Source organism: Aplidium turbinatum, chromosome 5 (assembly GCF_918807975.1).
Source record: "Aplidium turbinatum chromosome 5, kaAplTurb1.1, whole genome shotgun sequence".
NCBI lineage: Eukaryota > Metazoa > Chordata > Ascidiacea > Aplousobranchia > Polyclinidae > Aplidium > Aplidium turbinatum.
Genome location: NC_137476.1, coordinates 1,386,156 through 1,403,435, shown reverse-complemented (window position 1 = coordinate 1,403,435; position 17,280 = coordinate 1,386,156). Strand labels below are relative to the sequence as shown.

At 36.1% G+C, this 17,280-nt stretch overlaps 1 protein-coding gene across 1 annotated transcript; it reads right to left on the bottom strand.

Moving 5' to 3' along the window:
• Nucleotides 1–81: 81 nt before the first annotated feature.
• LOC145770432 (uncharacterized) lies at nucleotides 82–8,044 on the bottom strand. Its single transcript, XM_082582075.1, has 10 exons — nucleotides 7,847–8,044; nucleotides 6,953–7,119; nucleotides 6,198–6,344; nucleotides 5,128–5,275; nucleotides 4,271–4,392; nucleotides 3,989–4,094; nucleotides 2,934–3,079; nucleotides 2,485–2,573; nucleotides 2,219–2,311; nucleotides 82–2,093 (listed from the first exon to the last, which is right to left on the bottom strand). The coding sequence occupies exons 1-10, from the start codon at nucleotides 7,917–7,919 to the stop codon at nucleotides 1,805–1,807; spliced, it is 1,380 nt and encodes a 459-aa protein (XP_082438201.1). The 5' UTR covers nucleotides 7,920–8,044; the 3' UTR covers nucleotides 82–1,804.
• Between the last annotated feature and the right edge of the window lie 9,236 nt (nucleotides 8,045–17,280).

Here is a 17,280-nt window from a genome sequence, read left to right as displayed (position 1 = left end):
TGATTCAAGAGACAAGTTGTTGTGCTGTTTTGTTTGATCTTACGGTTTGTTTATAAGATTACACGAAGAATAAACAATAAACATGTTTGTTGGGTTTTTTTGCCTTCAACTGTGAATTGCAGATTTAAACATGAACAAAATATGTTGATAAAATAGTTTTTATTGCCAGAAATCTTCATATTTGAACTCCACTTTATTCCAAAGATGAAGGACTGGGCATTACTGTTGACATCAACCGTGCATCAGCCATAGTCGCATAGATCATACAGATCGTTAATCATGATATTACAACAGAATATGATACATTTAAAACAAGCACAAGGAAACTACAAAAGAAGAATTTAACCATGACACTATTGTGCAAATAATAATCATACGGCGATTACAATGGGAATAAATGTTTTGTTCTTCGCATTTTCAATTAATTATTTTAGCATCGAAACTGGCTTTGTCGGCATTGCCCCCGTTACAAAGTTGAGGAAACAGGTGAATGAAAGACCATTCTCACAGCAATGTGAAACAAGTGATGAATAATTATAACAGTAGTGAAAGTAAATGCAGCGCACAAATCTAGTCAGCAAACATGGTAATTCAAGGCAGTGGCATAATAACACACAAGAAAATTCCTTTCAGAGTTTGTATACAACTATGGCTTATCCTATATCCAGAGAGTTGCTTCAAACACAAACTAAATTCTCTTGCATCCAGTCCGTTTTTAGTCTTCAGAAACTACGCAACTTCCTTCAACCTCATTCAAAAAATCTTCCAACTTTTAAAAGCAACTTTTGTTTCTCGGTAAATATTTGCCACTCTAGTGGACAGCAAATTATTTTGTCTCATTACACACGCTAGTAGCAGGGGGCTGAGAAGCACAGATGCAAGGTACAAGTAGGCTTGTTTGTAGACGCCCGCACTATTCGTAGAATACTTCGTTGGTTCAAACTTGATAAAGTAATTCTGTTCGAAATGATCAAGTCTGACACCACATGCTTGAAACAAAATCACAGCCCTTGGTCGATACTAAAATCATAAACAAGTAAAACCTAAAAACTAATTAAACGTCCGGTTTCACAACAAAGCATAAAACAAGAAAAAGTAAATTTACTCAAAAACACAATGGGCTAAAGAAAATTGAAAAAGTATCATGGTTTAAGCTGACAACTATTTTGTTGCAACTTTTCCGAAAGAAATGGAAATTATTTGGAACAATCTACAGCAAAGCTTAAACATTTATACGATTGGTTGGGTGCCAATGTGGCAGCCATTTTTAAACATTGAATCTATTGTTTTGACATAAGACCTTATCACCTAAATACTAACTACAACCAAATTGGGTGTGGAAGATGAAGTTTGTTTGAAGTAGGCAAGTTAAACAAATTCGTGAAACAGAAACGGGTTTGCAGAAAAGAGTTTAAGGGTTTGTGAAAAGCCAAGTAGTACTTGGACACATACGAGATGTGATGCCATGAGACCATAGCTTGTGTATTGTGGGTTGTTCATGTGTGAGCAATATTTATTGGTTGTGCATTTGTGCACTGTAAACTTGGATTGCTAACAATCTACAAGAAATACTTTGCAATAAATGCAGTGAGTTTATTCTTTACTGACAAACTACGCGTATTACATGAGACGCGGTAACAATAACGTTCTCACGATATATTCGAATGTAACCACAACGTAAACAAATAATCTCAGGTAGCACATGTTCTTAGACAGTATAGACACATGCACGAGCTCCAAGAAGCAAACAGGTGTGGTTCGCGCATTCCTGTTTCAATCAAACTTGCTTCATGCATAATACCCATCAAACGTTCATCTCTTTTTCTTTCCTTTCTTCTTCTTTTAACTTCTTGGGTCTTTGGATAGTTGTTCTTTTGCAAGTGATAAAAGCAGTCAGTGTTATAACTATAAATATAATTCCACCAATTATTATTCCCGCTATAACACCGAACGACAAACCAGGAATACTGGATTTATGTGCACTAGCTTTATATTTCTGAATAACCGTTATGTTCGTTTTGATACGGCTGCTGTCTTCAATGATTACTCCAAGGACGGATTCATATCTCCCAAAATCTGATAGCTGAATATTTCTGAAAAAACAATGAAAATATGATATGACAAAAAAACAATGATTTTCACTTCATGAACTTTTGAATCAAAACTTACTTGTAGCGTCACAATTGTTTGAAAAGTTTATAATGATCTAAGCGCACACCTTATAATGAGTTCAACTTCAAGTAGGGCAGGAGGAGGAATTCGCTCTTCATCTGAAGGAGGACTGAAGTAACATTTGCTTTCAGGAAGCTTGCTGAAATGATAAAACTTATTTGAAAATAGCGATACGCTGTTAAAAAAATCAAGAAATCAAAAATAAACCGGAAACTAACAAAGCATCGTTAAACCAGTCACTAATTGCAATTCAAAGTTCTTTATCACTCCTATCTAAACATTACGTGAAGCAATAAAGAACCCGATACGTACTAAGTGCAAGATGTCTTTGAAGCAACTGCAGAGTCCACTTCTGTAGGCTTTCCACATAAAATCAAAGACGTTGTCTCATTTTCTTGGTGCTAAATATAGGCTACAGTCAGTTGATCAAAAATGTCGTTTAGTTTTTGAAGAGTTATCATCTGACGTTGCAAAGCGCAATTGTCAGAACTTTGAACAAGGGGTAAAAGTGGGAGATTTCAAATGGCTCATAACCGATGGGGAAGATTTTTTTGTACACTGATTAAGTTTCTGCTTACAAGTAGTTGATTCAATGTCTAAATTATTGAATTTCTAGTTCAAAGCAGCTAAAACTGAAGGGTTAATAAAAAGCAAAACCAATGCTTCGTAGAATATACAAGTACAAAGTTTGTATAAGGCAAAGAGACAAAGTCAACACATAATTACTTTAGTCGAAAATAAGTTTTAAACTGCAAACTTACGTTTTTCCAATGTACATAGAAGCTGTTTGGTGAAATAGAGCCAGTGCCAAAATTAGCAAAGCATTGAATTACCACGTTGTCTCCCACTATTTCGTAGTATTCTGATTGTTTGCAAACAAACGAAGGCGTCACGAAGGTCTGTGAATCTGGATGACATAATTTTGTTCATCACTTTAGTGATAACACATTTCAATAATATCATGTGTTGTGTACATATATATTGTACAATACCACAACCATTTTTTGGGTGTTCACTTGTTTGAGCAGGCTATACATACATTAGGTTTGTAGTTTGCTCAATGGCTCTTTATATCATAACTAATGTAGAATGATATAAAGTCCCTGCACAAATCGAGCATGTGTTTGAAACTTCGTAAAAAAATTGAACACCCACAAAAATGGTCATCGTGCGTCACTGCTATGCATACTATGTTTTTTGTTTCCTTTTTTTTCGTTTTATTTTGGATATTTTTACAACTTTGTCAAATTTACAACTTGTTTTAAAATGCAACACTACTGTAAACAAAAAGTGTAGCGCAATAGATGCAAGGACATTTAGCTGCGTGAAAGTGACTCAATCCTACGGTCATGCATGAATAAACATCATGCAAAATTTGCCAATACAGCGTTTGACACTTCAGACCATGTTACGTTATAAACATCATTCAGTAAACGCGTCATTTACACGTCCATTAACACGTCATAGTCATTTAGCAATACCAAGGCATAGATTCTGAAAATACAAATTTAGACAAAACACGAGCCAAGTTTTATTTTATCTTAGGTTCGTTATAGCCCGGCACTGACCCAGATACCTGGACGGCGTCCAACACACAAGCGACATCGTTAGTCAAACTAACACTGTCATTGTTATTAGCACGAATACATTTGCACGTAGCCTTTGCAACTTGACTAACAACATTTTTGAAAAATGTCTTTCAAACTGTTAATGTTACTCAATTTATGGATTAAAAAGTAGCAAGCTATCTTTGTTTGGAAAATTATTTATATAAGCTTAAAATCAACTAAAATAAAAAGCAAAAATATATACTCACGTTCCACGCATACAGATGCGGAAGATAGATATCTAGTCATTCCTTTGTATTCTACAGCGCAGGTGTAGATGCCGCCTTGGTCAAAGGTCAAAGAAGGGATACGCAGCTAAACATGAAAGACTTCTAGGTTAGTTAAAAAGACCTTTTTTTTCTTCTCTTTTTAAACATATAAAATCCAATTTAACACGCAAACTTTAGTAGTGTGGATGGCACTGTACGTTTACTATAGAAGAGGGTGCCTTATTAAATCTGTGATCAATTTTTAATTGAGATCAAACTCACCGTTGTGTTACCATTATAAACCTTAACGCCTGTGGGAAGTCCTGAGCAATTCCTTGTCCAGTGGTAAACAAATTCATTCTTGTTTTCAATAGAATTCAGTTTTGGGTACACACTTTTTGGTACTGCAAAAAAACAAACATAATGAAAATAAAACAAATAAAAATATGAACAATCAGTTTAATGAACAGTTACTTTGATGAAGAATTATGGGCTGACCTTGAGCACCTTTTAATCCAGGAAGGCCTCACTTGGACTAGCCACTCATTGTTAATTTAAATAATCAACACTGGACTACATGTAGTGAAATGATCAGATAACAATATTATTGTCCACACGTGGCCTAATGAATTTTGCGTCATTTTGACATGATAAGCGTTCAACGTTTTGATACGAACAACGGACCATCTTTTTGCATGCCCCCAGCTTACTATTCAATGCAGTAAGCGGAACCTTTCAATGTACAACTATGCTGCAGAAAAATGGCCAAACATGACAACAATTAATAAGTTTAGAAGATAACTGGGCCTAAAAAAGTTGGGTTTGAGCATTAATTAACTCTCCTTTCATGAGTGGAATTGAACCACTGATCCTTTACATAGCATCTTCGCATGGTACTAACTCATGAAACTAATGTATTTAGCTAATACGAACTCTCATAAACATGTACAATTAATTGTACATCTCAAGGAACTATTATTATCTCTCAAAATATCAGCTAAAGAACCTGAAACAATTGAGTTCTATTTCGTCTCCAATTATTTTATTGTTTGCTCACTATTTTAAAAATTAACTTTACCATTTTCATATTTGGGAAAACAAATTATTTTTTCATCACTACAGTACATTTTCCAACTAACCTTCGCAAGTGAAGATCTTCAGATGCCCACGGCTAGATGGAATTGGTGACATGAGGTCATCACCGAGAGAGTCTTGACATGTTTGTTCTCGAAACTCGGTCAGTTGAAGTTTGATTTTCATGTGGAGACATTTCGATATAGTGGGGACCTACGAAGATTGAAGATTTGAAATTGTTATAATGACCCTAACTCCTGACAACAAACTTTAACAAAATGAATGCTTATATTTCAAAAATTATTGCATCTGTGGCATGACTAATCTAAACCTTAAACTAACAAATTATTACATATTTTCACTTCAGTTTTTTTAAATGAAACTGACTCTTGAAAGAATCATTGGCCCTTTTTTACGAAAAACCGAAAAAAAAACTCGAAGTAGCTACTGTACTCAAACATTCAGGAGCTGAATATATTGCAATTTTTTCAAGTAAAACCATAAATTGACTTTTATGCGCAATTTTGAAAAATGCAGTACAAAAGTGTAAAAACTATTCAAAGGAGTAGCGAAGTTTTAACCGATTACAGAAGCTCACTGAACTTCGCTCTTTGTATTATCCATTTTACTGCTGATGCAATTTAATTCAATCAGACACGATACAGTGGCATATTTTGCAGTGGCACATGCAGTGGCAAATGCAGTGACACATGCAGTGATCACTATCCTTTGTAATTTTTGGTTGTAAAATGATATTTCAATTTTTGGTTAGAGCATACAGAGCATAAAGCCTTACATAGTCCATACGTAGATAAAATAATTATTTTGGCAATGAGAAATCCTTTGCAGAACAATCCTGTTCAATCGTTTTAACGACTCATAAAGGCCGTGACAGCAAAGTTTAAAGAAACAATAAATGTGTTGCCGCTGTCCTTTCACCTACAATCTACATGTTGTACGAAATACAAGCACTCCCTTTACTAGTTGTGAGCAGTTTTCATTGGCAGTCAAGTTGAACTAATATAAGGATAAGTCAGTTTGTTTGGTTTTGATGTTTTTGATCCTAACTTGACTCATTTTAACATTTTGAGAACATGAAAATGTTGGTAGTGCATTTTCTGTGTTATTTTCTTACTCTGAGAGTTAGATTAAAGTTCACGTTGTCATCTGCTTTAAGATCGGGAAGAACAATAACTCCGATGTCCTCGCCATTAGACTGAAGGGCATCAAATGATGAAGATGAATTCAATAGCAACTCGCCATTTCCATCGCGAATTTCACACTGCAATATACAAGTTGCTTGGCATAAGAACATGGTTACATGGCAATCGAACACAATTGTACTTATGTTGTCAAATTCACATTTTGAGCAATAATGGCCGAGAGCCGAGAGTAATTCAACTCCCACATACAATCACTTCAGTTCAGTTTTTTGTTAATTCTGATCATTACAAGAAAAAACAATATCTGCCAAACATAGCAGAGGTATAGAAAAGGTACAAGCAACAAACGCGGAAGTTATGACGTGCATGATGTCGAAGCAGAACAATCAGTGCAAAATAAGATATCGAGTATGCTTGACGAACAGGAAGTTTACACAAAAGATACGTAATTACAAATTCGAGGAAGTGTATTTTTCGTTACGTCTATACATTGTTGGGTGACGTTATAACCAATTTAAACATACAACGCTTATCCATAGACCAATCAATTGAAATGCGCATAATTTTATCGTAGCTAATTGTGCTTGCTATGAAGAGAAAGTATAGTGCACTTCAATTCCACTTGTTATCTTTGCTTGACTAACAAATCGAAAGCTCAGCATAGTGTAAATTTTGTTCTTACATTTACACAAACTTTGTCCTTATATTTACATAGATGAGTGCTTACAATTACGTCACTTTCAAAGTCGTAATCCAGGTCTTCGTACAAGTCGAAAACACCATAATCTTCACTCTGGAAAAAGACGCCGCAATCAAGTGCGTATGGCCACCCAATGAATGCCTTCAGTTTGTCTTCCAAAGGCGCCGTTTCTTCAATGCAATTGGACGCAATCTCTTTTGTAAATATGAAACTCAAATTATTACGCAACAATTATAAACGTCACATAATTCTCAACGCTAAGTATTAAGCAACGCAGAGTAAATGTAAATGAAGAAACGCATTACACTCCAAAGCAAGCTCAGTGGGCGAGGGGTTTAGTCTTCGGGTCTAGTGCTACCGTGCTGGTAAGTCAAAGATTCCAGGTCGGGTTTTACAGAAGAGTTTTTATGGTTGCAAGAGTTGCATACAAATTATTTATCACCTAACTGCGATCTTCGGAAAATGATATGGTAAAGTTAATTTATGCTCAGTGGCCGAGTGGTTTCGCCTTCGGCTCTGGTGCTGGTATATCTGAGATCGATTCCAGGTCGGGTCAAACAGAAAACTTTAAATACATTAGCATTTATATTCTTTCTTGCATAAAGCAGCTAGAATAAGTGGGGTAATATGTGATGATGTCGTAAACCTGATATAAAATTTAAAATGATCCCTGCCGTTAAAAACCCTTAGCTGTTGTAGAACTACAATAAATATAATTATTATTATTAAAAGGTACGTTTTAGTAAAAACGTACAATAGTTGATTTTTGAAGTATACAATGTGCGAAGTTATTCTCTTTGTGGAAAAGCTACATTATACACATTCTAAAATGAAAAATTTGAAAAGTATGCAAAATAAAAGCATTGTACGCACTCTATACATTTTGTAGATTGCAGTTTATTCATCACAATGGTAACTCACCTACTGCTGACTGCGCCATGAAAATTTCCAGCAGCACAACAAAGCACAAAAGAGTCGTAGTCACAACCTGCATTATTACGATATTCTACAAACAAGGAGCAACGTATTTCTGAAATGCATAAAGTCATTTATATGTTTTACCATACCGTGTTTGTTGCATGGCAACCTGCATGTGTTAATAATTCTTTTTGTATTAAAGCAATAACAATTACAATTAGCACCTCGTGTGCCCGGAAAAGGCACAATGACTAAGGTTTAAAAAATGGTGTTCAAAATCGCAAAATTTTACTTCATAAAACTTTTATTTTAAAAGCAAAGCGTTTAAGTTTTCTTTATTGCAGGCACATTTTCTGAATCTCTGCAAATACTTCATCTGCTTAATATTGCCAATCTTAATTCAAGCAAAAATCGAGGCCGATAAATCATTTCTGGTATCATCTGTAGTGCAGCGTTTAGCTCTGATAGTTATTGTCTTTCAACCTCCTTATATTGTTCTCTCAATGTGACAATTGGAAATAATGTTTATCACACAAATCATAATTATAGTAAGTATGACATTTATATCGAACCATTGACTTTGCCCAAAAAACCCGATGCAAGAATATTTCGAAGCCAAAGGAAAAAAATTGTGGCTGAAATTTCCCAAATTCAAAATTATTTTCCGGCAGAATGATTAGTTCAAGAGCAAAAATTCCAGGTTTCAAATTGAAAAAGTTTTGCCCGGTGGTATTTGCACTAAGCTGGCAAACAACAAACATTGCCATGTTTTTTCATCAGATTTGCATTAAAAAACATGAAAGAAAATAAAGTTTTAAAGACGTTACAAAAACGCTTGCGATTATAATAATCCACACTCTAAAGTCTAAACAAACACCAAGTTTAACTTCTTGAACATTTTGTAACCTACTAAATAAATAACAACTTGTTTTTATTAACTTTTTATCTTCTCCCACATACATCGATATTGAATTGTGCTTTTCACTGTCTCTCCGACTCATAAAAATTATTTAAATATGATACAAACCTATGCTGTGTCATTTCTTGCCAATTTACTTGCAATATTTATTGGCAATAAAAGATTACGAAATCCGTCTGCATGACACCTTGTTTGTTTGATAACCAAGGAAATTTCGAATGTTGAATTTCATGTTTTATGTCAAGAAAGTGATCGAGTTCATGAAATCGCTTGTTTTACAAACGTCCTGTTTGAGGGGATTTCCATAATCAGACCTGTGGGAAATTCTCATTGATCAAAGTTTATTGCCAAATTTCCGCTAAGATTACTCAAGTAGGTTTTGGGGGAAGATAACTCGCTACTGCAATTGAAAGATGTAATATTTACGTACATTTGCATTTATACATCGTGTTACCACTTATACTAAATAGTATATAGTGTATTAATCAATAGTTTCTAGTTAGACATTTCTATTACAAAAATGAAGTCCTACACACGATCATAGGTCAAAATTTTGCCTTTGCGGTTGCTAGATTGATCTATTTGAAACTCTGATATGCGAGCTGGTTTTGGTTTCAAATACATTTCAAGCTTTCGAAAAGGTTTAAGCTTAAACTGTGCGTTGTCCAATCACTTCCAGTTGTACATAGCCTTGATCTAACACAAACGAGTTCAGGGTGTGTGGGTTATATTATTTTCACTAAATTCACATCTTAAACGTCATCTTTTGAATTGAAATAAACGTCTGCTTGGGATTTAGCTTAAATTATAAAATTGTTATTTGATTCAGCCTCAATTCATAGCAGAGCATGCAGTACCAACCTAAAGTACCGAAATTCAATACCGCTAACTTCTCTAATAGTTTCTTGGGACAAAACATGCATTTACTTCAAGTTTGCTTGTCAATATTTACACTGCGTCGAACTACTGGGTATGGTGGTCACTAGTCTTTTTTGGTTATCTTTGCAATTTCTCTGCTTTGCAGAGAACAGTTTCCAGCAAACAAAGAAAGTTTGGTTGCTGGAGCATTGTTTAGTCCAGGAAGAGTGAGTTTGTTGTAGACGTTAACTTGCTTTCGAAACTGGACTTCCTTAATATCATGCTACGTGCTTGTATACAAATTTCAGCTGTTGGTGCATTTTTCTGGAATTTTTTTCTGGCTTGTCTCTATACTTGTTGACGCTTCGAATAACTAGCCTCATGTTAGCTGACAAGACTAAGGCTTAGCCTACAGCGTTCTGTTCTTCTCTCGTGTTGTCGCTATATGTCAGGGCATCCGTTGGTTAGCCACTGCCTCGTGTCGTCATCGATAGAAACTAGGCCTTCCATACCATGAGGTGGTCCGTATACCCGGAAATCTTTGATTATGTGGGCTGCCGTCTGCATTTCACCACACTCACAAGCAGCACTCTCTGCCAAGCCCCAGCGCCATATGTCTGCACCATAGCATCCAACACCAGTGAGCAAACGGTTACGCCTTGATGAGGCAAGTCTAGAGAGGCCATGGCCCAGCTGGTTCTCGGGCGGGAATCTGAGTACTTGGCTAAACGTTCTGTTGAGAAGCTGTTTTTACATTTAGAATTTTAAAGCAATCTTTGAGTTTAAATTGTTTTGCAATTGAGCTGCTGAGTTAAAGTAAAGTTTATTGATATTGTTTCTCAATTTCCAACTTGTTGAAATTTTTGGTGTCACAGGATAATATGCCGCAATTATATGTAACATTGACCCAAAATTGATAACTTCAAAAGGGCAAATGAAAATCACTTCTTATGGCATGGCGCATATAATTAGAAAACATTCTGACTCCATTGAAAAGCAGGCTTGGAAGGTAATTAACTATCAATTTATCATTGAAAACAACCTCTAATAATTGCAAAAGACTGGTAAGTACACAAACTATGTATGCACACTGGGTTTGAGAAGACGAAGCGATTACAGTACCTTCAGTTTGTCATGCGAATGTAAAACCGTTGATAAAATATTGAATGATGTCGTTGCAGGAAACCGAGTCTTGCAGGAACGAATGACTGGAAAATGTTTAACAATCCACTGACGACTAGGACAAGCATCTTGAATCATGTTGACACACTACGTTTTTATTTTCGATTTTAACTTTCCTATTTGAGTTCCCGTTCAGCGTGTAGTCACTCTCTAGTGCAGGGGTCGGCAACCTTTTTCGCACTGCGGATTGGTTTGAGGCAGGCATTATTTTGCTGACCGGAGTTCAATAAAACACATATGTTTGGAGCATGCACAAATGCACATTCCACATAATGTCTATTTCAATTTATTCAATCACTGTAACACTGAACGCCCTATAGACTTATTTTGCAGCAATAAGCTGCTTCCAGGTACGTGGCTTACACAAAAGTTTGGGAGGGGGAGAATGAGCATTATTGCTCAAGGCAGTGGGCCTGCTGGGTTGGGTTTCGCTCAATGGACTCTCACCAAAGGCGAAACTTCTGGGGGGCCTCCCTTAAAACACTTAAAAAAAATCTCTTAAAAATGCACATTCTGAGAGCACTTTCAACCTAAATTAATAGTGAAACTTTGTCAAATGATGCTGTAACAGAGGTTGAAATTTTATTTAAGTTAGGGCTACATAAATCCAAATCAGCTCTAAGAATAAAGGGAGTAGACCTAGAACGTTAGTTTCAATGGTGGGCTTTAGTTTCACTTATCTAATGTTCATATTAGATCTGAGGTGCACGCCGTACGTAGAAACAAACATTCGCCATTACAGTAGGAAGTCGGCTACCGGTAAGCAAAACGTTAAACAACAAAATTGCATATCACTGCCTCTTACTACTATTAGCAGCAAGAGTGTTACATAGCTAAATACCGAATGAATTTAATCAAAAAAATTAATCTCCTTACTACGGTAAGCTACTTTGCTTTCTCTTACAAGCTTGTCATTAGTCGGTTGCATTATTGTTTAAAACTATTTCGAACGGAGGGGGGCAATTTTCCCCTTGGCTCCCCTAACTATGCCCCCTACTTGGATTATGATAGTCAATGACACCCCGCAGTGTGCTTGTTATGTTCAGCCCACTTTGTAATATTGTGTTGGTCGCTGTTGTTTTGCTGCTTTTGAAGAAAATTTCATGAAATTCACCCTTTTTTGTTTGTTTGAGTATTTTTCGCAGCAAAAGTTTGCTAATTCTTAAAAATGAAATTTACACTTTACCCCTAACCCAGTTGATTCAAAAAGAATTTGCAAATTTTATAACAACTATGCCTTTGTTTTGCCAGGTGTGCTAACAAATTCCTCACTGACCGACACCTGGCCATGGATCGGTGGATGCCGAGCCCTGCTCTAGTGAATCAATGTCAGAATGGCGCTTTTTGTTGCTGGCATACTTAACATTTCTTGTCTTTAGCTCTTTGGAAGCACAAGAAAATAAATTGCTCAAGTAGAAAAAATACAAACACAGAAGTTGGAACAATGAGGAAGAGATTTGGATTACAAATTTTGATATTAACAAAAAATACATCTCTGTACTTCTGTAGTTGGAATGATAAATTATCTTATCTTGTTGTTAAACAAGCAAGATAAACAAAATCAAACCAAGTTCATGGTCATGGTTATCAACAGATGCCACAAAGACCCGTGAAGTGATGAAGATGATTCCAATCCAACAAAAACATTATAGAATAAGAAACTCATTTAGAAAACATTAGTGATGAGAATAATCGTTTGCCACAGCAACATTGTTTATAGCCGAGAAGATATGTCTCTATTCACTAACTTCAAGGGCAATGCAATCTACCCCCCCCCCCCCCCTCTATAGTTTGAAGCCAATCCTGAGCAGCTTTTTGTATTTCCTCAGGACAAAATAACGCGCAGCAGTGACGTGATTTGCAGAAGGCTATTGTAGCACAAATGGAAAATCACTTTATGATAGCAGCGTGACTAGAACCACAATCTAAGCAAACACTTCCTATTGGCTTAACCTTGGCCTGCTGTTCGATGCAACTATATCCTACCTCCACTACGATGCTTCTATCGTTTGTTGACGACGCTTCTATCCACTATCCATAACAAGTCGGGGGTATCTTTATAAGCATTTACTCGGTGCGTCACATTTTCATTTACATTTTCCTTATGTGACTCAAATCACTCTGCTGCGTTGTAAAAGATTATTATAAGATTGGCAACGTCTGGAAACAGTGATACCGTATGTTAAGCCCACCAGAGAACAATCGTGAACAAGGTAGTTTTGAAGAATTAGCTGTTTTTTTGACGTAACCAGATGACCGGAGCTGCGATACGGAAGCTGACTGAATGTAACCGACCTTTAGTTTGTGATTTCATTCGATGCATTAACAATATACAACGCACTACACAAAGCTGCTCCATTTGCTTCAATGTCAAAGTTGTAGTTAATGAACAAGCGCAGCACATGAACAAGCAACACAACATCATTGAATTGTTGCTGTTGCTTCTATAGCAAGCAACGTAAGATGCAAATTAAAACAAAACTGCTTAAAATAAACTGCAACATGCCACACAACATTAAACGTAGTTTCTGGATATAGCCGCCTCGCTGCCGTTCTACAATCGCTTAACGGTGACTTGTTAGAATGAACCTTTTATATTTTGTGCAAGGGAATTTTGTATTATGTTTGTGTATGGGCAGTTAATTTACCACACAAACTATTCATCCATGAAACCTTTCCCTTGTTTGAGAAATGCGTTACGCAATCACTGACCCGGAAACTCCTTCTCTCTGAAAGATAGATTTGCATTGTTTTTGGCGTGGCCTGACGTCACACTTGTCTGGGGCTTACAGAACGTGCATTTGTGGGTCGCGGAAGTGGGTCAGAAATTTTTACAAAACAATTTTCCATTTTTAAACTGACTATCTACAAACTATTTGCTCAAGCGAAACTACCTGTCTTAAGTCCGTGTACTTTAATCATCACAAAAATTTACGTGATGCGTCAGCAAATAAAATTTTGTTCACATGTTTTAATTCTGACTGACTCATCAGTGACACATGGTAATAACTCTTACCCGAGTTCTAAACAGCAAAATCCGTCATTTTTACGTTGATTCAACGCTTGCAGACGTCTATGGATCTCCCAGCATAACATAAAACAAACGAGTCACAGAAGTTTAACACAATGAATGTTTCCACGTCATCGGTGAGTGATGAAAAGAACTTCTTGATTTTGCAATTATTCTTCATCACAATGCGGCACCGTGAAAGGTTCAGAAGCAAATCTGACGAAAATAATTTGTGGACCGATATTGCAAAAATTGCTTATGACGTAAGAACAAGAGATTTCCTAAATTATTGCTACGCAATGACAGCCGTAAATTCATGCAAACCTCCAGGTACAAAAGCATGTAAAGATCTACTGATGTTGTATCTCGCACACATAGAGAAGAAAATAAAATGTTATGTTGTGATAACTTCCTTTCATAAAATAATATTTATCATTCCTATGGCGGCCGCAAACTGTCTACCACGAGATGGGAAGAATTGTAACCAGATTTAATGCCGAAGTAATTTCATTCTTTTAGACTGACAGAATTCTGAGACTAGGCCAGCGAAGCTATCGATTTACTAATTTATTTAAAATCCAGGAAAAATTAAACAATTTTAATATTACTATGAGAAATTTTATTTTTACAAACGAAATAGCAAATGGCCAGCACAAAACAAACTCTTTTCCTTAATTTTAACTAAGCTAAAAGCTATAGCTTACTGTACAATATAAAAGCAAGCAAGTTTGCATTATTTAATTTTCGTATGATAACTGTAGGAAAACTCAGCGCAGTGTTTCTTTTTAGTAAAAAATTTTAATAATCCCATTTGACCTACTTTTATCGGGCAGCTTGCGAATTTTTTATTTGGCGCTTTGCAATTTTGGATGCAGTTTGTGCTAAAAATTAAAAGTGCATCATTTTGGAAAAATTCTTTTGAATTGGTATTGGCAGAATTTCAAATACAAGAAATTCCGGAATTTTTTTGCAAAACCGGTAACAGGAAATTCTCAAAAGGTCATTTAATCCTGGAAATTCCCTTCCTTAGAAGGACAAGGTTCTAACACTATCAACAAATCAAATATGAAAAGAAGCGTTGGACAAAGAAAGTTGATAGGTTTCAACGCTGGGCGTTCCTTTAATTACACTTTAACTTAGTCGTAAACCAGGCTTCATTTTATATTCTACTTTGCCGTAAGAAACACCTTTAAAACTGCATTCTTTGTCTTAAACTAATGATAACTGATAATGCAAAATTCACAAAGAAAGCTTGATACTTACATCTATGATTAGTGATTACTGTCACTTCAATGCCTCATGACACCCAAAGCGTGACACAATCTCAATATTGTATAAAGTGTAAACTCATATTAACATTCATAAAACGTTGCAGAAGTTCAATTAAAGCACTACAATGGTAAATTTATATTTAGATCGGACTCAAACATATTTGATGAGCTGTGTTCGCCTTATAGCTAAACTTCTGTCATGTTGCAATATGTTAGTTTGAATGCTGCTTCGCACTTTGTAATGAGCGTAGGTTCATACACACCATCGCTTCAAGTACAGTATGTGCTTTGATAATAAAGTTGATTTGAGCAAAAGGCTGAAAGAGCGTGGGCCGGTAGTTAGAACTAGTGAGGTATCACCTCTCCACCTCTGCAACAATTCTATAAATAGAAGCATCTTCAAACTTCCTTAACTTGTACAAATATCACAGTTCGCATGCAATGGCGGCTGTTTTATCTAAATGATTGATCATCTTTGCTTTGATCACTTGGAAAATTTCTTGCTCCTGAAATTGACTAAGAATGTCATGCATTGAGCGTGGGTGGGAGGCCATGCATTGAGCGTGGGTGGGAGGCCATGCATTGAGCGTGGGTGGGAGGCCATCCATTGAGCGTGGGTGGGTACTTGTTCTTTTATTTATAGAGGGACGATACAAGAAACCTCCGCAAGCATTCAGTTAGAAACATTGAAGTATTCTGTGTGTAAGTCTTCAAAATTGTGACATCATAAAGGGCGTGTTCACCAACATCTATGTAATAACAATCAGCAACCACAGAACACAAAGAACGCCATCTTAGTTTTGTACTTTTGTAGATGCTGTACCAGGACATTATTTTATAAAGAATTATGATGATTATAAATTTGCATTGCATTGCGTTCGCCACGACTTCACTATTTAGGAGTTGAAAAATGTATATCTGAATGCTTGTTGAAAGTGTGAAAATTGTTATATATAAATAATTAGATGTGCAACATTATTGACGATGATGCTGCTGTAGATGTGCAACATTATTTTTTGCCTGATTTATCAACCTTTGAGTAATTTCAACACTACTGAGTTTGGTAAATCCCTTAACAATGCTCGGAAATATACGTGCTGCATTTCCAACTTAACGCTACTTGCTTTCGAAGTGACAATAGAAGTTTGTTCTACTTTTAATGTCACCATATAATGTCACAATGCGGTTCAGACTAATGCAATTATCCATTTATGTGGCGATGTATCTCAGACCAAGACAAAGGTGATATCAGTAATTCTGTATTACCCAGACCGATTGTAAAATTGTCCTCAATGTGACCAAAGCTAGCATAAACTTGATCGAACTTTCGATGTGACGCAATCTCTGCAATCATTTGCTGCTCTGTTGCAACATCTTCTGGCAAATCAATAGGCCTACCACCTTTGGTAATGGTAAGTTACTGGCAGCATACTGTGATTCTGCGGATACTTGATTTTAAATAACTCAGTCTGTAGACGTTTAGCAATTTAAAAAGACAATGTTTTGGGTGAAGAAGAACTCATGTCATATGCCGCAAAAACTTTTAGTACAGTAACACAAGGAAATCTGTGCATGACCAATGACCATGCCTAACAGATGTGATGACTTGGCGCTTGATAGTCCGGACAATTAATCTGCGTTCCTCAGCAAGCATCATCAACAAAGTGCAAGTGAAAACAAAACTTCAACGAGTTTGTGTCCCCTGTAACAATAATGCGATTTATTCATAACATTTGTCGTACATTTGGTATTTGTCGCTTTGCAGCTATGTTAAAAAAGAACACAATCCGTACCGCTTTTAAAATCGTTAGTACTCGACCAGGAATCCAGACGCCGAGCCGAAGATGATTACTTCTAGGTCGCAAGCGGGTTGTGACTTTTCTCGCATCGTTTCGACAAGGATTCCATTTTGGAACGCAGTTGCTGCAAAAGAATATCTTCCAACAAATATGTTGTAGACATAAAAATATTTCTTTGATATGTTTGTCTTGAACAGCATCACTTACTCAGGATCGGGGTATTCTTGGCTGTTTAATTAAGCAATCTTAAATGCAATCGATTTAATAAAACACAGAAAACGAAATTGAATCACCTCACGAAAATCTTAGCATGCTGCAGATTCTACTGAGTCAACAATATTCTCAAAAATCCCTGTTACTTTCCAATTATTAAAACTCACATTAGTCAACTTCCTTGA

What these genes read in the sequence shown, in the direction of transcription:
- LOC145770432 (XM_082582075.1), bottom strand. Translation starts at nt 7,919, where the DNA reads ATGCAGGTTGTGACTACGACTCTTTTGTGCTTTGTTGTGCTGCTGGAA. An exon ending in TCTATGTACATTGGAAAAAC is followed by an intron (nt 2,574 to 2,933) that starts GTAAGTTTGCAG and finishes GCCTATATTTAG; the next exon opens with CACCAAGAAAATGAGACAAC. An exon ending in GAAGTTGAACTCATTATAAG is followed by an intron (nt 2,094 to 2,218) that starts GTGTGCGCTTAG and finishes TTGTTTTTTCAG; the next exon opens with AAATATTCAGCTATCAGATT.